This window comes from Callorhinchus milii, unplaced genomic scaffold (assembly GCF_018977255.1).
Source record: "Callorhinchus milii isolate IMCB2004 unplaced genomic scaffold, IMCB_Cmil_1.0 Scaffold17, whole genome shotgun sequence".
Taxonomy (NCBI): domain Eukaryota; kingdom Metazoa; phylum Chordata; class Chondrichthyes; order Chimaeriformes; family Callorhinchidae; genus Callorhinchus; species Callorhinchus milii.
In genome coordinates this window covers 9056745-9081602 of record NW_024704758.1, presented here as the reverse complement: position 1 = coordinate 9081602, position 24858 = coordinate 9056745, and the positions used below count along the sequence as shown (strand labels likewise).

Below are 24858 nucleotides of genomic sequence, written 5' to 3'. Positions count from 1 at the left end.
TACCTTCTGGAGCACGAATGGCTGGACAAGGTCCAAATCTGCCTATTTCCAAGGGCAGTACACACCTCATCACTCCCATATCTTACGGATAATGTTGCCGATGATGCAGAAAATTCAACAAAAATAATTGGTAACAACAGAACGTTGTCAGTAAAGTAGATGCAAAGTATGAACGTCTGCAAACAACTAGTGGCTTTGCTTTTCTCCTTTCCTATTCCAGTGTTGTCTAGATCTGGTTACTTTGCAGTGACAAGACTACAGAGAAAATAGTTTTTAATGTATACACTACAAATATAGTTTTTCCAGAAAAGCCTATAATTCTTTGTCTATTATTACAAACAATGCAATAGAAAAACTTAACAGCATATTGCAGCAGAAACACAACAGCTGATTTAGGTTACTGTATCAATCCAGTTTCAGTTATGGTTCAAAACAAATATTTTCATTATAAAGTTGTCTCATATTCTATAATTCTCTGATTTCCAGCTACCCAGGGCAAACTCTGATCAGAGTACCTCTGGTTCTTCTCCCTTTGCCACACTTCACCATTTGTGGAATTAACGTCAATTTTGATTTCATCTTCTGTGTCATACTCAGTTAGTATGTCTTCACCATTTGTCTCAAGAATACACTCAGATCCTTGCAGCGTGTGACTTTGCTCTGTGGTTTGCTGCAAGACGTATAAAACAGCGTCATGGACACTGTTGAAGGTAAAGGTTTGTCTGGTAGTTTTAAAGTAATCGTATTCTCTTAAGCCATTTAAAACTGCATTAGAACAACTGGCGAGGACAAAGTCAATCCCTTTACACTGGTATTCCTCAAACAAGCATATTAGAGCATTGGCCCCTGCATCATCTATAAAACTAATTGATCCACAATCCAAAATGACAGTATGCACATTAGCAGTATGTTTGGATCTTCTATGTCTATACAGTGCTGTGCGACTAATCTGCCTGAGCGCATTTTCATCCAATGCAAGGAATTGCGTGGATTCCCATAACATATTATATTTATCTTCTTCACTGTACGTTGCACTCTCAGTTCTTGAATTCCCACTAGGCAGAAGAGAACTATTCACTTTGCGTTTCAGCCACGCCAAAAAAAAATCAACATTGCCGTAATAAACAGAATCGAAGGTCTTTATAATTTTAATTCCCAATATCTCTTTGGCGGCCTTCTCGAAGGACAAGTCGGTGTAGGTTTCTGTGTTGGGAATATGGCCCAAAATGGCAATAGAAGGTCTTTGAAGTCTGTGGAGAGTGAGCAAAAGTGAAAAGAATACGCCAACTGCTAAACCAATATCGATCCCAAGCAAACACACTGCTGCAAATGTAACAATTCCAGCCAGAAAATCGTATCTGTTCCTCCTACACGCAAAACAGTACTTCCTGAAGAACTCTAAGTAACAACCCAGATTTGCAATTACAATAGCACCGAGAACAGTTTTTGGCACAAGTGGAAGGAGGGTTTGACCACAGAACAGAGCAGTAAGGCAAAGACTTGCTGCTACCAAGCCTGCGCCTTGGGTTTGACCCCAAGCTTTTTCTTGCACCACAGTTTGCTCACAAACTCCAGAGACTGCAAAAGCACCCAGAAACGAGAGGATCAGGTCACAAAACCCTAAAACCAGAGTCTCGCGATGTGGGTGATAACTATGATTGTGCTTTTTGGAGATCTCAGTTCCCATTGATAGGCTAACTACAAAAGTCACCAATGCAATGGAAACAGCGTCTGCAATAACACTGGATATTAAGGAGAGAGAAGGGAGAACAAGCTGCGGTGCAGTAAATGGCTGGTAGTTTATCAACTTGAAATTATAGTTGTCCTCTAGATCCAACCAGAGTGTCATCCCGATGGCAATAGCCATGACAATAAACTCTATGGGAAAGAGATGTCTACTGTAATTGTAGTTTATTATTTTCAAAGGGATCAGAAATGCTAATGTGGCTAGACCAGCAATGAGAGAGCCAATGTTTATTTCATTGTTTTCAATGATATCCTTGAGAGTGTAGACAAATGCCAATGGGCCATGATGAATTGGACCATCAATACCAAGTAATATAGTCAGCAAGATGATTATTAAATTGAAAGCTGTCCCAGCTTTGAAGCCATTTATGACAGGCTTGGAGATGTACATCTGCAGGAAACTGAGGCGAAAAATCCCCATTAAAATCAAAATAATTCCGGAGACACAGGTGAGGGTAACCACATGCAACTCCATTGAGCATTTTGGAGAACAGTCACTGTCTGAAACAAGCTCCCCAGATTCAATGTGGCCAACATGTTTGGCAATGAGCAAAGCAGTAAACGCAGATGCACCATAGGACATGTGTGGCGTTGTTCCAAGCAAGCAATATAAGACTGTAGAGATCAAACTTGTGTAGAGTCCGTTAATAGATGGCTGCCCTGCAATAACTCCATATGCAAGGGATAAAGGAATAGTCAAAAGGCCCACACTAAGTCCCGAAAGTAGGTCGCCCAACAACCATGTTTTGACTTTGTACCCAAGAAACCAATTAAGGAAAGGGAAGGTGTGCCAAACCAGCTTTTTTACAGTGTGTGAGACTGGTAAAGTTAGCTCAGAAATCCTGCTCTCATATTTGGCCAGTTTTTCTTCATTATGACCATCTAAGCGTTCACAGTACGGGATGCTGATAGTGAATGAGACTCGATGCGCTGTCTTTTTATTGAAGCTATAGTTCCTGTCAGTTCTGATCAGAGGGACATTCGAACCAGATGGATCCTGAACGACATCGCTGGACCAGAAGGATTCTGAACTTCCCAACATATTTGTCATTGTGGTGGTCTTCTCTTGATTTTCTTCACACTATGTTTGTTCTCTGATGCATATATCAACCTCAGACATCTATTTTCCCGCAATCCAGTGATCTAAACACGAGATAGAGTTAAGTAAGCTTTACCCACTTCAACTAGTGTTTTCAATTTTTGCAGCAACCAACAATAATAATCATTGCAATAGTCAAAAGGCCCACACTAACACCTTTCATATCAGGAAGACATCTCAAAGCACTTTGAATGAAGGACAGACATACAGTAAAGTGTAGTGAGTTCAGGCACAGCTTTATAGTTATGACATTGCAGTTGCTAAGCACAGCTAGGTTCAAACGTTTAACATACTACTGGACAAACACAACAAACTCCCATCGTCCTACTGGAACTATCAATCTGCCCTAGTAACGAATTAATATCAAATCTCAAGTCACATCAATAGGGTTTATTAATATCTTATACTGGCCCCGTTATAGGAGCAGAGATGGTAATTATAGAAACAACGTTTTAAATTCCTTCCATAAACAGTAAAGCTCTTAGCAGTACAATTTAGTTTTATGAACAGTTTTTCCTCAACAGCAATGCCCCTCAGTGCTCAATTGTGGCAGAATAAGTTGTTAAGGTTTCAGCAAGGGTGAAAGAGTTGCCAGTATCTTACAGTCCCCCAGTTAGAGATTCTCGTTAGCGCACACATACGCGACTCCTGATAGAAGCTAAAGCTGCCCTATTAAATTGTGCAAACACTAAGCGGCTCTGAACCTGTTATTTCACACGTGTGAAAGAACACTGTGAAACCACCACTTTACCAAAGACCTGAAGCCCATGCACTAGTACTCCAGCTGCCAACCCAATGAATAAAGGATTTTTCGTAATCTAAAGGATATAAATAAATAGAGAAATCAACTTTTTGTTGCCCCTATCAATAAAATGTTATCATCAAACTGTTGACTCCTTTTTCTGCACTTACCCACTTCGCTGGATTTCTATCTGCTGCGTTTGTAGACATCAGTACGCCAGGGGTAGTGTTTATGTTAATGCAGTGATAGCCTGGACGAGTCTCAGAAAGAGAATTTTGAAGATCAATTGTAGTATCCCTAATAAGGGCTAATGTGTAGGCGCCAATCTCTGCCAGAAATAGGCATGATATCTTAGGCTGTTAGTAACTACCTCTACAACAGCTGGGGTTCCCATCAACTGTCTACTGACAAAATTCCACTGCAGACGTTTAAATATCGCTCAGACAGGTTAAATGTCTGCGGGTTGCTTTTTAAAAAATATATCATGGACAAATGAAACCATTAATATAAGTCAGAAAAATGCATAACTTCTAAATGTATCATATTCATACTTGAACACAATTAGCCTTGCAGTTATTAAATTATTCCATACTTTTAATGTGTCGTTACAATTTAGTACAATTCAAGTTAACAAACAAAAAACAAAACTTTACACTGAATACACGCAAAAGGCTGATCTGCTCTCAGGGGGTTAATACAGGAACTCTCGAGCCTAAAATAGATCAGTTCGTAAGCAGTTCACCCAGAATTTGTGTCTCCTCTGAATGATGGTTTCTTGGTGCAATTCAAATCAGTTGAATAGAAAACAGCTGCACCCAGTATCACAGTACTTTGGGTTTTGGACAGACTCCTCATTCCTCTGTTTCTGCACCCACATACCCTGTTGGCTGGCAAACACAAAGAAATAGGTTTTCAGATGGACAATTAGCACCATACCCTCAGCAGCTACTCACCATTTCCCAGACAACATCCACCAGCTGAACGCTATTGTATCCTGTGCTCCTGTTTGTATTCAAAAATCAGGGGAAGGGAATAAGCCAGCAGATATTGCCACCAATTCCTGATTTTCCGCACTACACGATGGAACCATATTAGAATCAACTTGCAGTATGTTTTTAATTACACTGAAGAGCACACAGTTAAAAAAAAACCGCAGGGAGGGCTGGAATCTCATCTTTAGTCGAACAGGACTGCAGGCATGTGTATGCATTCCTGTCATGGATAAAAAAAATTCTGAAAACCACAATTGATGCTGAGACGAAGTGAAGATACTCGATCCACTGTTCAAATTAAAAATAAGTAGGTCAAACCGTAGGGGAAATAAGCAGGAAACTATTAGGACGCTCAATAAAACCTGAGCAATTCTTACTTTGTATTGCAAAAGAAATAAAAATAATAATTTGGTTCAATCAATCCACGGCTGCTTGTGGAATGCTGCTATATGGAATTGGCTGTCGCGTTTCGCCCACAAAATATACAGTCAATCCACTTTACAGTGCATTCTGTGAAGCGCTTTAAGATGTCTCAACAATGTGATAAGGCGCTATATCAAATGCAAGGATTATTATTATTATTGTTGCCTGGTGTCATTGCTATTACTTAGTACCTATTAACTAGAAACAGACTTGCTAAGGTCTAACCCAGGATTTCAATATCTATCTCCCTTACTTATAAAATAATTGAGAAAGTCGCATTTTATCAGCCATGTAATTTTCACGCACACACCACATTATCAACACCTGTGAATCAACTTTACTTTTAGTCTTTGCAAAGCAATAATGTGCATCTCAATTCAAAAGGGTTTTCAAGCAGTCAACATTACCATACACACTTGCTTAGCAATTGAGACGAATCAATGGTTGTTCAGTCTAATGGGCAAATATCAAGAACTAATCGCTGTGCCACAAATCTGATTGACCTTGCTGTTCCTCGAGACTTGAGACTGTGTCCTTTGCTATATCACTGACCTGCCAAAGGTCTCTGCTTATTCTCGACTATTTATACACAGATCATACTCAGTCGTAGATCTTGACAAGAATTTCACTGAAGTGATGGATAGAGTTTCTTACAAGCTCTTACTTGGAATGCAGACATGTCACAAGATTGGTTTGGAATGAATTAGATAGACCCTTTGACCTATTTGATCTCATCCTTCCAGAACACCTACTCTACCTCCAGTCCATCACGTAGGATATATTTCAAAAGCTTACAAAAATCAAGTGGATAATCAGGAATTGTGGGTGGTGGAGGGGGGGGGGGGGTGGGGAGACGTATACTCTGAATACAAGACTCCTACACAGAATCATCTTTCCTGTTCACGTGCAGCTGAGGAATAACCTGCAAGTCTGTTTTCATCATTGGATTGGATTGCATTTTCAGGAACTCTCTTACAGTTTCCGGTTTCGCACTTCTGCACATTGCTACCATTACATTGCATTGCTTATTCAGAACTTGAGGTGCTTGACCATATGCGCTTGGCACCCAATGGATGGGTTGGGATCAGAGGGGGGTGGAGGGCAGGGGTGGGGTGGTGGAGTAGGGAAGATGACCGAAGACACGGTCGAAAAGGAAGTTCTTGAGGTGGACTTTGATTGAGGCAAGGAAGGGGGCAATGCGGAGAAGCTCCAAGATGGAGTTCTAGAAGATGGGGGCAGAAAGGTTGAAGGCCTGACTGCCAATAGTGGAGGAGGTAGGGCAGAGAATGTGGAATAAGCCAGTGCTTGCAAGGTATTAAACAAAGTATTAAACTTGCCCACTCTGGTGGCCTTTAAAGATCTCCTGGCACTATTTCAAAGAAAATCAAGGCCTTCTCCCGGTGTCCAGTCCAATTTTGTTTCCTCATCCACAAAAATAATTGGCCATTCATCTAATTGTTTGCAAGAATTTTCTGGTGCAATTTTACTGCTATGGTTTGGTTACATTATAAGAGTCATTGCAATTAATACCTCATTTTGTGAAGGTCTCGGAGATGGTTTCAGCATGATAAGGCATTGTATCAAATGTACATATAATTATTAAATTATTTGAGATGTTTCTAGTCTAACATCATGCATTTGTTAAGTATAAGTGGATGGGGTGGGGGGGAAAGGAGAGGAAAGTTTGTTCAAAGCAGTTCTATTTACAGTATTAATCTGCCCAGACATTAATACCATGGGATCTTTAACATCCACCTGAACAGGTAGACAAGACCTTGGTTTAACATTTCATCTGAAGGCCAACAACTCTGACTTTGCAGTATTCCCCCAACACTGTGTTGGAGTGTCAAATTATCTGTTTTCCAAGTGGAAGTCAACTTAAAAAAAAGCATAATATCATTATCTGAAATAAGGCAGAGGTGGCTCTGTTAATAAAAGCTTGATGGTTTACTTACCAATAGAGTTGTGATCCAGGAAGTATTTTTTCTCTCTGAGCAACACAAACAATATGGGTCATAATTAAGTCTTGTGATTTGCAGCTGAACGAATGTCACAGACGCAGAGAAGAACTTCGCAAAATTGTTGTTTTTAAAAATCCAAATTAACTCAAAGCTACAATGATCACATTCACAGTGACAGGATCTTAAGAGGAACAAAGTAGGCCTCATGCACAGAGCTGGTACTGAGATTAGCCAAAGGACAGCTAATGTATTTGTCTTTGTTTATTTATATTTCGTCCATTCCAAGTAGGTCATTTCAATCCTTGGCTAATTTCATTCTCCGATCAAAGTGTCGTGTTTACGTATGGGAGGAAATGAAATGGAACAGTAACTAGTCTTCTCTAAACTTCAGCGGGTAGAAATTCTACCAGAGTATCTAGGAACTGGCAACTTGTTGCATTCAGTCCCAATTTTGAAGTCATTTTTCTACAATTCTTAAAATAACTTAGAGGAAAAATGACTTTGAAATTAAGAATTTGCCAAATTCTGAATGTTTTCAATGTGACAGAAATCTAGACCCAAGTGGAATTTATTCCCGTGGATATTTATTTCAGGAGTGTTGGTGCCACAATTACAGAGTTTTCAGGCAGACACAGTAGGTCCAGGCATGGCCAAAAGGATCTTGTGGAAGTCTGTCAGCCTTGTCAGCAGAGTTAGCACACTCTGATGTGCAACCAACTTACATCTGCTGCAATTTCAACTTTTATCATCCCTTACGTTCCTTCGCTTTCTCCTTCCAATTTACTCCTCCTCTCCTGGAGGTGCTGATTCACTTGTGGTTCCACGGGCAAAAGACCAAAGTTGCCATTCTTCATGCTTGAGCGAGGTAAGGAATGTCAGTAGGCTATGCGACTGAGCGGCAGCTCATCAGAACTGAGCCCATTCCTCCATCCTCTTTTCACCAAGCTTCTAGCAGCCACATTTTCCAACAGACGTTATTGGTAATGATTAAGGCCAGGTGACCTGGCAGATTCTAACACTCCCTGAGCCCAGAGGCAATCTAGTCCCTCTTTATACACTGCCCTGACCAAGATCAGCACACGATGGACACAAAGGCTTGGACCTTGTTAGTCCTTAAGACAACTGTCAATCAAGTTCTTTTATTTTAAATTGCCATTTAATATTGGATTTATGTTATAGACCATAGATATTTACAGCACAGAAGAAGACTATTCGGCCCATCTCACTGTGGTTTGTCCATGTGTAAAGATCACCTCTGTGCAAGGTTCTGTTTCTAAACCCGATAATCTTGCTTGGAAGACATTTCATTTCAACAGTTCAGATTGCTCGTTGAAGCAAAGAGAGCAGCTCAGGAATTAATGTGGGTTTGTCCACAAGGTGGCAGTTCAGCACAACATTTTCTGCCACCTCGTAAACGTGGTCAATAGAACTGGAACCCTCTGTATTGTCGATTCCATTGGAGAAAAATAAAACAAATACAAGATAATCAAACATCACACTAAGTAGCAAAGGTGATACAAGTTAATTGTGGCAGAAAGCGTAAATAGCTCATTACAAGTGTGGTTGGCACATTCCAAGCCTAAAATAGCATTAAAACTAAAGCCAAGTGTCTACCTTTTTCCCATAATAGTTATATGATTTAAGGAAACATGGTAAAGTACACCACTGTAGAAAGTGTTTTGTCATCAATGGCAGACAGTACTCAGGTGCTCCACGTTTGGCACATTTGAACGGTTTTATTTGTTGCGGCAGATGTGTTGAGGTGGAGAATTGAGGCCAGGGACTTTGCATGTTTTGTTTTGCCACATGGGTAGCATCATGTTGTCGGATTTTTTTTTCCTGCTTTGCAGAAGAAACTCACAGTTAAACAAGAACGATCTCCAGGAGGGATACATTAAACAGAGTTCTGGATTCCAAAATACCGTCGCAATCAATTACTCCAAATTGACATTTTTTTAAAAAAAAGCAATCATCAAAACTATGGGGCCTTGAAGAGGTGGAACATTTCCACAGGGGAGTGGGGCGGAGGGTGAAAGAAGAATTGGCCTCTTTCCTTAGTTACTGCCCATTGCTCTACAGAACCTTACTGCTTATCACTGTTTCAGCAACCCTTCTGAAGTCACTCCCTAATCCTACCTTCCCCACAGGCACTTACATTCATTTGTGCTATTTTTATTTGCTGGTTAATATTGGAGTAAAGTTTCTGGGCCATTATGGGAGCCCACTTTTCTGATTCAAATCCATGCGAGTTTCCTTTCTTGTTTGTTTCTATTCCTTATTACTTGTCATATACAGTACTGTTTTACAACATAAAGACTGATACAAACACAGCAGGCTGCAGATGTAGTAGTGAAAGTAAATATTTGATCAATGACTTATTCTCAGGTATGTGTGGAGGTCGACCCATTCTGGTGCACAATAGGACTTCTATTCTATTATTAAATTCCTGCATTGGTATTCCACAATACTACAACTGGTACTAAAAATTATATTACCCGTATTTAATGGCCAATATAGTGGAGAAAGGAAAAAAAGGCCCTCCATCAAGCCGCCCTATTCATTCAACGCTGACTTACCGTCCATGTGAACAAATGGTTATTGCTTGAAACTATGAAATACGTTTTTCAAAAGGGAGAGAAAAAAACTAACTGCTATTAATGCTGGATAAATCCCATGTGCTTGTTCCAAAGCATTAATCTAGGAGACTTGCCTCTGTTTCCTCTTGTGTTTGGAGACCAGTTGTGTCCTTATTAAATCAGATTAAGTGCCTGGTGTGGCAATAGTATGTGTCACCTCTCCACATTTCGAATGAAAGAAAACGCAACAGAGATCCGGAAACCGTGATCCTTTCTATGAAGATTTGTCACAGGGAGAAATCTAAGCGGTGCATCTCTCAGAGTAATTAATGATCAGACAAGTTCCGCCATGGATTAAAGAGACCTGATAAATGTGCATTGCTGCAGTTCGGATTCATATATTCTGCCTGGGAATCCATGTGCCGTGTTGGGTCTGTGTGTCAGCTGGAGAGCTGCTGCGACTGGGATAAACATCACTAACATGTCCCATGGAAAGGATCAAGGTCGTTTCATATCAGTGCCTGCTGGCAGTACATTCAGATGACATTCAATGAGCGAAACAACAACAACAACAACAAAAAGATTGTATTTGTATAGCGCCTTTCACGTCCAGAAACCAAAGTGTCCCAATCCTGTTTGAACTGCAGCTTTTGTCAGAGATTCCTGAGAGGTGATTTTTCATGTCCTTTTTGCCGATGATATTTTGCGACAAACCTGCTAGACGTGATCTGGACTGCAAATTACATTAGATGGCTGTCATTTCAGTCGAATGATCCCATCGAACACGAGCATTTTGGAGGAGATTTTGATTGTATACTGTATCTGGCTGCTTTCTTGTTTTTAATTAAAAAAATATGAGTTTCTGTATCAAACACACATCGCTGCTTTCCTTATGCATGCAATTACTTTTTTTTCTCTCGAAACAAACGATAAATATCCTGTGAGATCAGCTGATCTTTTTACGAGTGGATTGAAAATTGTTTTGATTCAAATTAAAAAATATATATATAAAAACGTGGGGTGAATCAATTCACGCTGGTGCTCGTTTGCAAAGCAATGTAAATTATTGCAAGGCACTGATTACTCTCATAGATAACACACACGTTGATTGGAAATACTGTACAAGAAAACCATGGGTACGTGTTGCAGTCACGTTGCGTAATTTAAGCTTACTTCGCACCCAAAGGAACTGGTAACATATATAAATACCGAAAGCGGACAACACCAAGATCTTCCACAGCAATACAACCAACTAAGTATACACTAAAAGGTGGACATCGTACAAGTAGCTGTTTAATTCAGAGCTGGATCCCAAACTGCTAAACTCAAACTGATACAGTCCATCTCTCCATCTGTATCTGTGATCCTGTGAGATGTCATTCTTGAGTCAGGAATATACATGTAGTGTATTAGCTCCGCGTGGACCAAAGTTCTCCAGGGATTGTGACCACAGCTACATAGTCAGCACTGAATACTGACCAAGAATATGACTGCATCAGAAAGGGTACAGTGAATAGATATATACTTACTTGGCCGTAATTTTTACAATAAGTAAGTTAGGACTGTGTACAGACACCAGGACAGTCCCGGGTTAGAGCTGTGCACATACAACACACAGACACCAGGACAGTCCCGGGTTAGAGCTGCGCACATACAACACACAGACACCAGGACAGTCCCGGGTTAGAGCTGCGCACATACAACACACAGACACCAGGACAGTCCCGGGGGTGAGGAGGGAGGAGGAGAGGAGGAGCCCAGAGCCCAGAGCGCTGTGGGAGTGGCTGACAGTCACTTTTTTTTTCCAGGCGATTGGTGTTTGTCGGCACCGGGAGCCGAGCGCTGGAGAAGAGCTGCGTCCGAAACCCCGACTGGACATCAGAGCCACTGCACAGGGATCGGGACCCGACAGCGCGCGTGTGTGTGTGTGTGTGTGTGTTGTGCGTTGTGGTTATAATATATATATATCTCTCTCTATATATATATATATATAAAAAGAGGCTTTAAAAGGGAATTTGCTCCACTGTGCACAGAAGTTTGTTCAAAAGAGCTGAGCTGTGCAAAGGGACAAGTTGCACCTTTTTTTTTCCCCCCCGTGTGTGGGGGGTATTTACATTACTTTTTTTTTGCATATATATATATATATATATGTGTGTATATGTATATATGATATAAAATAATCTGTAGATTTTTTTTTAAAAAAAAAGGATATTTGCAGATGACACGAGAAGATTTTTTCTCTCTCTCACTCTGTGTGTGTGTGTGTGTGTGTCTGTGTGTGTGTGTGTGTGTGGAGGTGGAGGTGGGGAGAGGGGGTTTGGGGTTTGGACCTCTTTCCCCCCCACACATCCCATCCCCATCCCCATCCTCAACCCCAACCCTCTTAAACGTGAGCTTTTAAGGGAGGAGGACCACACACACACACACACAAATAAGACAACCACAAGCAAATCGTGCAGAAGAAGAAGAAGAAGGAGAAGAAGAAGAAGAAGGAGGAGGAGGAGGAGGAGGAGGAGGAGGAGGAGGACCTTCTCACTGATCATCAGCAACGAATGAAGTTCAAGAAACCATCGCAGACTCGTTCTTAAACTTTCCATTTTCTCTGCCAGGTCAGATGCAAAAGGACACAACTAACCCAGGAGAGAGGGAAGGAGGGAAAAAAAAGAGAGAGAGAGAGAGAGTGTGTGTGTGTGAGTGTGTGTCTTTTTTTTCCCCCCTTCTTTAAAAGGCGAAGAGGATTTACAAAGCCATTGGAACAGAATTGCAAAGCCTCAACAGTTTCTTGGAAGGAACCCTTGACGCACGCGCTGGGACACACTCGAGGACACACCACAAGAGCGTTTGCTTTGCTCTTATTTTTTTTTTGGATTCCTGGGAAGAAAAGGCTTTTTGGGGACAAGAGCCTCCTCCAAAAGCTGATGCGACTTGGCTTGAGTTGAGCAAACGTTTGCAAACTGTTCTCTTTCTCTCTCCCTCTCTCTCCCCCTCTCTCTCTCTCTCTCTCTCTCTGCACAATGGCCGGATTGTACAATTCCACCTTGAAGACGCTGGAAGATCTGACTCTGGACTCGGGTTATGGTGGGGCCGGGGATTCGTGCAGGTCCCTCAGTCTGTCCTCCTCCCGGTCCAACTCCCAAGCTTTCCAGTCAGCCCACAACAAGGGCAACTGGTGGTACCTGTCGGGCTCCATGAACAGCCGCAACAACAGCTGGGACACGGTCAACACCGTCCTACCCGAGGACCCGGAGGGCAATGACATCCTCTCCAAATGCCCCCGGCTCCCCGAGTTGGAGGAGTTTCCGTGGACGGACGAAGACGTGGGGAAGATCCTGAAGAAAGGGAGACCCAGGGACTCCGGGAAACTCCTCACACAGGAAGCGGTCAGAAGACTGTCTTTCTTGCTGAGGAGAGCCCTGGTCAGGATTTCCAGGGAGGCTCAGAGGCTCAGTGTGCTGCACTCCAAATGCACCAAGTTCGAGATCCAGAGCGCCATGAGGCTCATCCTGTCCTGGTCCTTGTCTGAAAGATGCATCTCTGCTTCTGTGAAAGCCTTGTCCCTGTACAGCATGAGCGCTGGGGACAGGCTGAGGAAAAGCAAGAGCTCCAGGTATCTACCCAGTAATGCGCCTATTCGGAAATGTGCACTTAATAATAATAATAATATTGATAATCCTTGCATTTGATATAGCGGCTTATCACGTCTTCACGACGTCTCAAAGCGCTTCACCGAATACATCGTAAAGTGAATTGATTGAGTATTTTGTGGGCAAAACATAACGGAGGTGGTTTTAAAATTAGGTTTTGCCTCGTAACTTGTTCGAACAGTGCTGACAGCCTCCCAGTTGTTAGTCGGTTGGTGGATTGCTTTCTGGAGGTAATAATCCCTTCTCCCTCCTTCCCCCCACCCCAAAGAAAAATTGGTCACTCAATCCACAACTGTTTGTGGGACACTGCTGTGCACAATTGGCTGCTGTGTTTCACCCATAAAATATACAGTCAATTCACTTTACAGCATATTCTGTGAAGCGTTTTGAGACGTCTCAAAGTGTGGTTAGTCAAATGCAAGGATTATAATAAAACAATCAAATGAAATGGAAGTAATTGCGGTGGAGTCATTTTTTACTCGAAACATTTTCTTGTAAGCTCTTATGAGTTACCAATGTTATTCCGGCTCACCTGTCTGTAGCGGCCAGATTTGTAATAGAAATGCATAAAATTCTCCTTAATTCGGCAAATCTCACTTTGGAGAGGGCTCAGTGATGACAAATGTCACAGTCGTTCAGTAAGACATTTGGGGGACCCAAGACACATTGCCTTGGGGAGAGTCAGGACCATGTAAAGCACTTTTGCCGTTAGAAAGGGAAAAGCGGGGTGTTGTAGATGTGTAAAAATTTATATATGTATATATATAAAAATCTATGAATCTAAAAGTGTGTGTTTTCCAGCGCCTTGGGACACCCTCCCAGCGTGAAAGGCACTATACAAATGTAATTGCTTTTGTTGTGCAATGTACGTTCGCAGAATAGAGCGACTCTTCACACAGTCGGCATTCCCACGCCTTTCTGAAAGAGGCAACCTGAGTCGTTGAAAGGATAGGCAACTGTGAGGGAGACTGTACAGGAGAGTAAAATGCATCTAGCATGTAGGCAGATGGCTTTTAAGAGCCGAGAAGAGGAAGCTGGACTGTGCACCTGGCTTATGTTAGCCAAGGTGCAATAATTCAACTCAGCACAGCACAATAATTCAACCCCCCAATAGGTTATGGTAGGAAAACATCCACCAGGGTTCCTGCACCTGATCACTGTTCATTCACAGGCGCTGCTGGAAGGTACTCATGGGGGCTGTTATGCCAGGACATTCTCGGATCATCTGCTTTTAGTTACACATATGCAATGTGTCAGTGTCCCAGCAATCTCAACCAGACACGTGAAAAAAGTAGCACCTCACAAGTCTCCCTCCATCAGACAGACCACTGCTCAAAGCAGTGACTCTGGAAGTTAACTCACACATTTCCTTTTATTTAAAAAAAACGGAAACTGTCGAAGATAGAGGTTCCACTAATAAAATCTTTAATTCCTTCAAGAGTCTGGTAAAGCAATGAGCTGCAGCATTTGAAGTCAAGCGTCCACAGAATAAGTTAGCCTGTTTTTTTAGCCTCTCTGCCCCCAAACACTGGAACTCTATCCCGCAAACCCTCCACCTCACCGCCTCTCTTGCCTCCTTCATATCCCGTGTAAGACCTTCTTATTCGACCGTGCCTTCAGCCATCCTCCCACCCCCACTGCCTTTCACCCCTACTGACCCCAACTAATAATAATAATAATCCTTGCATTTGATATAGCGCTTTTCACGTCAGGGGGACGTCCCAAAGTGCTTCACAGAACACACTGTAAAGTGAATTGACTATATTTGTGGGCGAACGCGGCAGCCAATTGCGCACAGCAATGTCCCACAAACAGTCGTAGATTGAAAATGACCAATTTATTATTGTTTTTGGATTTGGAGGGATTATTATTAGGTTCTGTGTGGAATAAGGAAACTTGCCCAAGGTTTCGCCCTCTGCCTGGAATTGAACTCAGGTCTCTCGCTTGCAAAGCGAGTGCTCTAACCACTGAGCTGCAGGACTCCACTCCCAGCTTAGGTCCAAAACTTCTGATTGTCCAGCGCCCTGGGACATCTTTCTGACGTGAAGGGCACTATACAAGTGTAAATTGTTGTTGTTGTTGTTGACATTCAGGATCAATGCTCACTCGACCAGTTAGCCTTCCAGGGGCCACAGTGTGCAGTGTGCCAGCGATGGCAATGTGCCACCACCTCCAGCTCGCTCATCTTTCAGTTTCAATTGGAAAAGTGCTAGTGGAAAGTCAAACAGCCAGCAGCTGCATACAATTTAATTCATACAATTTCTTCCCCCACTTAATTGAATGTGGTTCTTATTAATGGCAACCCGTACAAATCCTATTCCTTTTTATGGGCAACCAATGTTGATGCAATATTCATTATCCTTTCTTCCTTTTTGGTTTGTGAATGTTTGCATTCAGCAAGCGGAGGAATAAATGTTTTTCAGGTTTCTCAGGGAGCCAGAGATGGTATGGAGCAATCTCATGGCACACATAAGTACAGAGTAATTACACAGCTTTGGAGCAAAGCTGTACTCAAATTGTCACACAGTCACTTCACTTTACAATATATCCCGTGAAGTGGTTTGGGACGAGCTCCAAACCAAGTGAAAGGTATTATTATTATTAATAAGATTATAGTTAGCTTCAACAATCTGGGCTGTGGTCAAACTAATAAGGGTGACAATTAATGCACCTGTGGGAATTTTCCGTTTACTGAAACCAGTTTTATCTGTGGCTTTGAGTGAGAACATTGATTCAATGCTAAACTAAGGCCTTTTTCCCTTGAACTTGCCCCTACTGGAAACTAAGGTGAGACTGTCCAAACCAATAATATTTAGAAAGTATGCTTTAACATGAAAGAGCGGAAGAGACTGGATTCCAATCTAATCCTAGTGGTGAACAGAAGTGTGAGAGCTCACCATCCCACTAAATCCCAATCTTAAGATATTAAAATAGTGTCCAATATTAGCCCAATCTAAACCAAAGGAAAGGCAGAAAAGGACTGTCGGGATTGGTGATATAAACTCCCAACTGGAACTTGTAACATCCCTGCTTTACGTTGACCTGATTTTGTTCATTAGTGTGCACTGGTAACCAATGTGAGTGACAGAACTGCTGTTAATATTTCAGGTGTGGCCTGACCTTCTCGGTTGGCCGTTTCTTCAGATGGATGGTAGACACTCGGGTGTCAGTTCGCATCCATGAATATGCTGCAATCTCTCTCGCTGCCTGCCTGGAGAGTCTGTTGGAAGAGATTGGGATCAGGGTGGCCGCTGGCCAGAACCCAGATGGAGGAGGAGTTGTGCACGAAGGCCGGCTGGAGCTCTCAAGCGAAACGCTAGAGATGTGCATCAACAATGACGCTGAACTCTGGGGAGTACTGCAGCCTTATGAGCATCTCATCTGTGGCAAGAATGCCAATGGTAAGGAGAGAATCTCATGCCTTCTTCTTTCGTCCATTTTTGTGATAATTATAATATCTCATTTGCAGTTTTCACTGACGATCGGGAAAGCAATTGTTAACTGAAAACACAACTCTCTTAAAAGAATTTAGAATTTTTGATTATAATCCTTTGGAGGTTTGAAATCATTTTATTACGTGGGACGAGTCATTTGAGTTGCGCATTTCTTCACGCGTGTCTCTTTTTTTAAAAAAAAGTCAAATTTTACTGTAAAGAATAATCAGGCAGTGAAGAAGCCCCAAATTTACATCTTAACGAGCAGATGCATCCATTCTCGTCACCGTTACCGTGTTGTAAAGAGGCTGTCCCCAGAGCAAAAGAGGACACTGCTCGTGTTTGTGTCACATTTGGGGAAGCAGAATCCGTCTTTTCCCAAACTGTTTTATCAACACTTGTTTGCTATCAGCTGTTGACATTCCGACTGATAAAACCCAGTGTTGCTGTTTGCCAAACTCCCCTCTTCCAAGACCACCAGTCTGCTGAGAGATGAGCAGAAAATGACTTGTCTCATGGTTAAAGAAACAAGCTTGTGGAAGGCTTAAGTGGCTTAGTCTATATTGATACGAAGGCCATCTCCCTGCAGTAATATTTTCTTTGAGTTTCTTCAGCAACATGCAAAGTAAGAACTTTAAGTGCTAAAGGGATTTGGGGATTGAAGCCTTATACTTTGGGTGTCAGTGTTCCAAGGACCAGATGTCCTTTATAAAGACCAAGGCAGTAAAGTATAAGTAATGCATTCCATAACATTTTCTTCCTTATAAAATGATAACATAAGGCGAAACATCACAATACAGGCATTTGATCCAAAGTTGTTTGACCTCCTCTGGGTCATGGATTGCTTTTAAAGATCTGAGTTGCTTAGACTGCACACTGTATTTATTAAGAATGAACCATTTCCAAGGTCAAACATTTCCATTTATTTGTGGTGGAGATTAAGGGAGTGTTACAAGTTTTCTTTTGGTTTCAGTTTTTCGAATCATGAAATACCTCATTTACAAAATTTAATATCTCCTCTACAGTTTTCACCGACAATTGGGAAAGCACTTGTTAACTGAAAACAAAACCCTCTTGAAAGTATTCAATATTTGCAAGTTCAAAGTATTCCATATTTTGTTTCATAATAGCATGTTTACAAAGAATAGTCTGAAGATTGTCATGTTTATTATTATAAATCCTAATAAGCACGCAAAGGAAATGTTCTTTTGATAAAGGGAGTGCTTGAAGCCTGTTATGTTTACTTTGTGATGCAGACATGTTGCTTCAGTCCTCAAATGATCATCTCTTTCCTTTTGGGAACTAGGTGACACTTGTGTTCCTTATTTCAATGATTTATGTTACAGTAGTTTCACATATACAAAGTCAACAAGCTCGCGATTCTGTTGCAAACGCTGCTTATGAATGGGACCAAAAGCACACCAATAACTGCAATAATATTTAAACAACGTTCCAAAGGAAACGTGGGGCAGATGAGATAGTTTCAGAGCGTTTACGTAGGTTTACCCTTTCCTGGCTAGAAGTTTCAGTCATCTGCAACCATCGTTTTAAAAGCAAGCATCGGTACTTCTTTTGGGCTTGCTTTGAGGGATAAAGGGTTAAATGAAATGTGGTATTGGGTGGATTCAGTTACAAATTGGCTGTGAATGAGGTGATGGGTGAGAGGGAAATTACACCTCTGGTAATTATTAACTGGTGGGGACTCACTGAATGGTTTTGCTTATCAGAATTTAATTTTGCTGAGCTTTAAACTGTTCTACTTACAGCACCAGTCTGGATAGGGGGAAACACTGGTTAGAATAAATCGCATTTTAACAAGAAGCTACCACTGCTTTATTTTGTTTCAAGTTTTTACGTAAGAGAATAGAGGTACAAGCATGTAGAAAAGGAAACAGCTCAGTTCTATTAGCCAGTTATTGCGCAATATAATTGGGTAACACGTTTACAGAAACCATGTGCTAACCGACTCTACGTTATAGTGTAGACTTCTGCCCAAACCAGTTTGTGCTTCTGATACATTTGACACAGTTAGGTCTGCATCACGCTCTGGAAGGTCACGAGGTTTGTTTGGATGAAGAAAGCCCTTCAGCTCACCTACTTTTGTAGAAATGGTCACTATCTCTATCATTGAATCAAATAGTTCTGAATCTTTGGCAGGGTAGCAAAGCATGGCAGTTTGACAGCAGTCAATGTGGGCGCACGCTTTGGTTTGGGCATGGATTTGTAAGCAAGCAACCATTCAAAGCCATTCACAACCCCCTGAGTTAGGCCATTCTAAACTGCCTCGTCGAGTAATCCTGCATTTACAACCAGAGGACCCAAACCTTTTGTTCAAACTACAATAAAATCATCTTTTTTTTAAAAAAATGTGTAATAAACTTGTCAGCCTTGTGAGTATTGAGGTCAAAACATATCTCTTTTAATGGATCTTACAGGGCGCACAAGGATTAATATTCGAACAAATAAATAATGTTTATTTAAGTTTAAGTTCCTGTTTATCATTCAATTTGAATTAGTTTTTTTGTTGAGTCATTTAAATTCAATTACAACAAATTATTTAATGGACTTTTCACTTCCAACCACCGTGAGTTTGTTCGTTATTAGAGGGAATGTTAATAGTCTCTTCAATTAAAGAGCTCTTCACATATAGCACAAGTACAGGAAGCCTCTTTTTTAAATTAAGTCTCACCCCAGAAACAATTTTGAATGATCGTTGAGTTAAGTAACGTGCGCTGTGTTTACTTATTACCACTGAGGTCCATCTACTCTGAGGCCCTATCCTGCATGAAGAGCGTTATATAAATGCAAGTTGTTGTCGATGTTGTACACGTCACTCAGATTTCTGGGCTTGTAATTGCCTGAAGCCTCAATACCATGGCTCAATAGCTGTGCAAGAGTATGAACTGCACTGTCACTGAAAGTGATTTGCTGGGCTGATGCCTACATCTCTTACAAATGAAGAAAAGTTATAAAATCACTTTTGTAAAAAGGTGGCCTCTTTAAAATCTGCCAATACACAGAGAAAATTGAATTCCTGAACAACCACGAGGCAGTCGAGCTATTAACGTGTCACGTTAAGCTGCCATGAAATTGATAAGTAGATCATGGAAAAGGTACACCATCCAAGTGTATCACAGCGGTTGTTCATTCAAGGTTCTGCTATGGCAGTTGTTCTTGTGTTTTACAGCTGCAATTTTCATGTCTGTAAATTGTGGGGTTATAATCACAGCTAAGCATGATTTTGTCCTCACCAACATCCACATAGCCTTTCAGCAGGGAGTCGGGATTGCGAACTCTGGCTTTTCCCTTTCTAGCCCAGCAGCACTGACGCTAATTGTGGAGCTGGCCACCATGTTTGAGATCAGCTAACTCAGAGACCGGAGATCAAACCTGTTAACCAACAAACTCTATAAGCAAACTTGCCGGGCACCTATACAATGTTAATCAGATGAATGATCAGTTGGTAGTTATCCAAAAGCCTAAACTATGAGCAGATTTGTTCCAATTAAGACTGTGTGTGGGACACTGCTGTGCGCTATAGACTGCCGTGTTTCAGCCACAAAATATACAGTCAATTCACTTCACAATATATTCTGTGAAGCGTTTTGAGATGTCTCGAAGACTTGATAAGGCGCTATATTAAATGCAAGGATTGTTGTTATAATTACACTGTTCTTTATTTCACACTAGGAACAAAGTTTTACTTTGTGCAGATTCCTGTTCTCATTTTTCTCCAATTATAGTTTATTTACAAATTACCTCACATTTACCGATTTGTTACAGTTACGTTAAATAAACAACTTTGTGACAATTACATGTTTACAACATTGTTGTTACAATTAGGTCAATTCGAAGTGTTGCAGAAATGACAATAACCTCCTGGTCTAAACACTGTAACACCTTGCTCCAGTTTATTTTTTGCAACTAAATAGGTTTTACTCTACCTCTGGATAGCAAAAGCTAAATAGCTTCAATCGGTTATTAAAAGGGTTAAGTCTAGCCTAGTTTCCAGAAGGAAAACTTGCTTCAGAGGGTTGGAAAGGAGTGTGGTGAGAGCTGGCGGAGATTGTTCTTTTGTGCTGCTGTTAGGCGAACTGATACGATCTGGGTTTGATGTACTGATCCTATCGCAGCAGAGTTATGGGTTCCTTTCTCCTGCCTTTCTTCACATTCCCAACAGCTATTAGAAAGTCATGCATGACACCGTTTCCCTGTCATATCTGCTATTTGCTTCCTGACATGATTATGGCGGAAAGTCAAGTTTTTTAAAAAATATGGTTACTAAGTGGATGTGGATTATTATCGTCGTCATAAAGTCATGTTGCCTCCACTATTATCTTATCCGCTGTTAATAATAATCCTTGCATTTGATATAGCGACTTATTACGTCGTTGAGAAGTCTCAAATTGCTTCACAGAAATATATTTTGGGGCAAAAATACAGTCAATCAGTTCTCTTTTCTGGAGCACATTTGTGTTTTCAAAGCAAAGCAAATTACAGTACTTAGATTTTCTTATCTCCCCAACTTTGGTCCATGTAATACACAAAGATCGAGTGAGGGCTGTAATTGGTAGTGTTCATTATTAGAGGAGTGTTTATTGTTGGAATTTATTTATTGGAATTTTGACAAGTTTGTAACAGCCACTGAATATTTGACATGAAACACAAATTTAAAGTGCCTTCAGAATGAGGAAAAAATCTGCATTTCTGACCATAAGAATGTTTTTGCAATGCTTGTTACTCTATTCTAGGCAACAAGTGATCATAAAATGATAGGATTAACAGGAGAGGGCATTTACCCATCAAAACTCTCCTGGCGGCAGATACCACACTTGGTGATGTACTATAATCTCAATTCCCTGTCTTCTTTCCCCCTCCAAAAACAACAAAGGAAAAGTCCTATCATAAAGAGAAAAAGGAAACAGAAGCACTGTATAGTCCGTAGTACAACACAGCTCTGCATCTTGGCAAGATAAGTAACAAGAATACAGTGGAATATTTTTGCATCTCAAAAACTAACAAATCATAACAGGCAGTTTGACTCCTGCATCTGTATTCATACTCCCATTTCTTTCAAGGAAGCTTTTGGTACGCTTTTCTTACTCAACCCGGTCTTTATTAATCCCGATTCACTGAGTCGCTTATCTCAAAGGTTTCTATCCATCTCTTAATCTCGGTCATCCCGCCAGAGAGACACTGTGTACACCATTCCAAATGCAGGGAATTTTCTGCGTGGAGGTGGCAAGGCACGTGTGGAATGCTCAGTCTGGTTTGAATACACTTAAGCATGGGGAATACACTTAACACTTGTGTTAGATAGCCATTTTGCAAGCGTCATCTGTGCTAATTCTGTGAATTCCCTCAGCTCTACCTGGTACACTGTAATTAGGAGTAAGAGAGACTCTTATCTCTTTTTATACTTCATACTCATTGTGCTTAAGCTAATTGTTTTACTCTGCCTTCCAATGGCCAATAAAACTCTCAACCTCATTCACCGTTTTCGTTTTATTCTCAAACTGGCTGGAAATCAGCATTCCTTTAGGCACCAAAACTAAAGACAGGAATTTAAAAAGGACATTTATGTGCTCTGCTGTTTTCCTCTCAACGGATTCTTTAGCCAACTTGGCTTGAACACCAAAGACATATAGAAACAAACAAAATTGTATTATCAGTGTTTTTCTGGATAGCATTTACAAAAATATAATTTCCTGAAACAAAATCCTGCAAATTTTGGCGTGTAAAATTTCACTAGCCCATTGATAATGGATTTTGTTTTGTGCAACATTTAAAAAAAATTAAATGTTTATTTTCTTTTGGCAAGGTATGTGGTGGGGCTGAGCCTCTGACTCAGTTGAAATGTTGTTATTATGTTGTTATTATGGTGATTAACTGACGCCAAGCTGATTTTCTCAAGAAAGAACCAAAACCAGCCAAAAAAATATACCATTATATTCTTGTTACATATCTTGCCAAGGTGCAGTGCTGTGTTGTACCCAATGCTTCAGTTTCTTTTTTCCCCTATATCATCAGACTTTCCCTTTTTTGTTGTTGCACATTTACTCTTTAAGGACATTATTCTAACAACATGAAAGAAAACAAAACCTACTGCAAAGCTATTTGTGAAAACGTTCCTCTCCTTGGGACACACAGGACTGACTGGAAGAGACTGTTAAAGTCCATTTGCCAGTCATTGCAGGGTTCACAAAGCTTCAGATTATTAAGATGGGAGGGATAGGTTACCTCTCCATTCCCCAAACCCTACCTAATAATAATTTGGTCACTCAATCCATGACTGTTGTGGGACGCTGCTGTGCGCAATTGGCTGCTGCGTTTCGCCCACAAAATATACAGTCGATTCACTTTACAGTATATTCTCTGAAGGCGCTTTAAGACATCTTGAAGACGTGATAAGGCACTATATCAAATGTAAGGATTATTAATATTACTTTGGGAGTCCCCCTTAACAAAATATTTGACATTTTCTTCTCGTGTCATTTGACTCAACAACTGATGTTTAGTTACATTAATTATCTTAGAATTCATCGAGGAGTGCTCTGTGCGTGCTCTGTGATGATACAACTTTTCTTTTGCAGACACGGAATGCGTTTTTGTAGGAATGACCATTGGTAAAGGAATTGCAGGCATTGTTTTCCCAGATGCGGTCATCATATTCAACGGGGAATATGTGGCTGCTCTCCCACAGTTTAACAGTTAACCAGCATCACAAACAAATGGTCAGACTCACATCCAAACACATGATGACCCTATGTTAAACCTCACCACAAACCCCGTTTATCAGCCACATTTGTCAGCAAACTAAAAACATGAATCCACCGCAAAAAATTTTTTACAGTAAACTAGCACAGCAGTTCCTTTGGAAAATAATTTGAATTGAGAATGCCAATTAACTAGTTTTCATTTGAATGGTTTTTAAACCAAAGTATTTTGAGAAATAATTGCCCAGCGAATCAGACAGTGCCCTGAAGTTTAATGTTTCATGCCTTTGTGATGTCTAGCTGATGTGATGAAGTATTCCCTAATGGCATTAAATAGCATTTTGTGATTCACTGCGGAGAAAAATTCCATGGCATTAAGCATTTACATAAAAACGGATTAGAATCCCCAATTAAACCATTACATGATTATTGTATACTTACGCATTTGTTTTTCTTTGTTCGATTCCCAGTCTGATTTTAGTTAGAATAAATCTTACGGATGGCTTGGCTACCCTCTAGGCATCTTGAATTTAGGAGAGAAATGGGAAGACAATGATTAAGGGGACCATGTCTGAGCTGTGGGAGGACCAGGATTCATGGATTTCTCTTAATCCAAGTTTTCCTATGTTCTTACTGCGAACCTCATAAGGTAACTGAGCCATGCCAAGCCATGGTGGGTTGGTAATGATGGTGACAGTTGTTTGTCCTGCAACACGTATTATAGATTTTGGATCATGTTTGTGTCTTCAGCAGTTGGGGTCCTGGGAATGTCAGTATTGGGAAGATCTCTTTCTCCCCCGCCCCCACACACATTTGCACTTTGCGACAGCATAAAGTACTCACAGACAGCCAATGAAGAGCTTCACCTATCATTAGGCCGAATGATAGCATAAGAAAGTCCTCACTTCATGCACCAATGCAGCACCCTCATCACACCTTAGCCCCACCCGAGTCAGTGCAAACCAGTGGTAGATAGCAGCCAACCCGAGTTGAACCCCAAACACATTACTGTACTTCTGACAGTGCACAACCCTCAGCTGATTTCTATCTAAATAGATAGTTTCCTGCAAGGTGTCAAAAGGACTTGGATCCATCACGTGGAATGTTTAGCTTGTTAATAACTAAGAATTCCACCCAGCCAGTGAGGTCAGAACATTAGAATTTCTATTAATACGATTAATCGCTGATAAAAACAAACCTTGTGACCTTGATGAAGACCATCATCCTCTCCCTGTTAGAGATTTTCTAGGTGGGTTTGGTACTTGAAAGCGACCAAATGAACTGCTGGAGCAGAGCAAACAATGCCTAGAGGCCTGCAATCCTTCGCAATGAGGAATTCATGTTAATTTTACTTTGAGGAAGATTCAGTTCTCAAGCACAGACACGATCAGGAGCCCAATGTCATCACATCACAACCCCAGTGAAATGCTGTCCTGCTCATCTCTATGGTGATAATATCACTTTGAGAGATAACAGACATGTTGTTGTCATCAAGATTTAATAATAACCATTTTTGAATTATTAG

General features: G+C 41.0%; 2 protein-coding genes across 4 annotated transcripts in view; one reads left to right on the top strand and one right to left on the bottom strand.

Moving 5' to 3' along the window:
* Positions 1-259: 259 nt before the first annotated feature.
* LOC103174953 (prestin-like) lies at positions 260-3814 on the bottom strand. 2 transcript variants are annotated; one of them, XM_007887634.2, is made up of 2 exons: positions 3758-3814; positions 260-2889 (listed from the first exon to the last, which is right to left on the bottom strand). In XM_007887634.2, exon 2 carries the CDS (start codon positions 2795-2797, stop codon positions 446-448), a length of 2352 nt encoding a protein of 783 aa, XP_007885825.1. In that variant the 5' UTR covers positions 2798-2889; positions 3758-3814; the 3' UTR covers positions 260-445. The 2 variants fall into 2 exon arrangements, with proteins under 2 accessions (XP_007885825.1, XP_007885826.1); XM_007887635.2 differs by having other exon boundaries at positions 3762-3805.
* An 8401-nt stretch (positions 3815-12215) lies between these two features.
* The window catches only part of abtb2b (ankyrin repeat and BTB (POZ) domain containing 2b), an 87705-nt gene continuing 75062 nt past the window's right edge, over positions 12216-24858 (top strand). For both annotated transcript variants that reach the window (XM_042341316.1, XM_007887629.2), the window contains exons 1-2: positions 12216-13146; positions 16292-16584. In XM_042341316.1, coding sequence (XP_042197250.1) covers positions 12554-13146; positions 16292-16584 — 886 coding nt within the window. In that variant the 5' untranslated portion in view covers positions 12216-12553. The remainder of the gene's footprint in view (positions 13147-16291; positions 16585-24858) is intronic.

What these genes read in the sequence shown, in the direction of transcription:
- LOC103174953 (XM_007887634.2), bottom strand. Translation starts at nt 2,797, where the DNA reads ATGACAAATATGTTGGGAAGTTCAGAATCCTTCTGGTCCAGCGATGTC.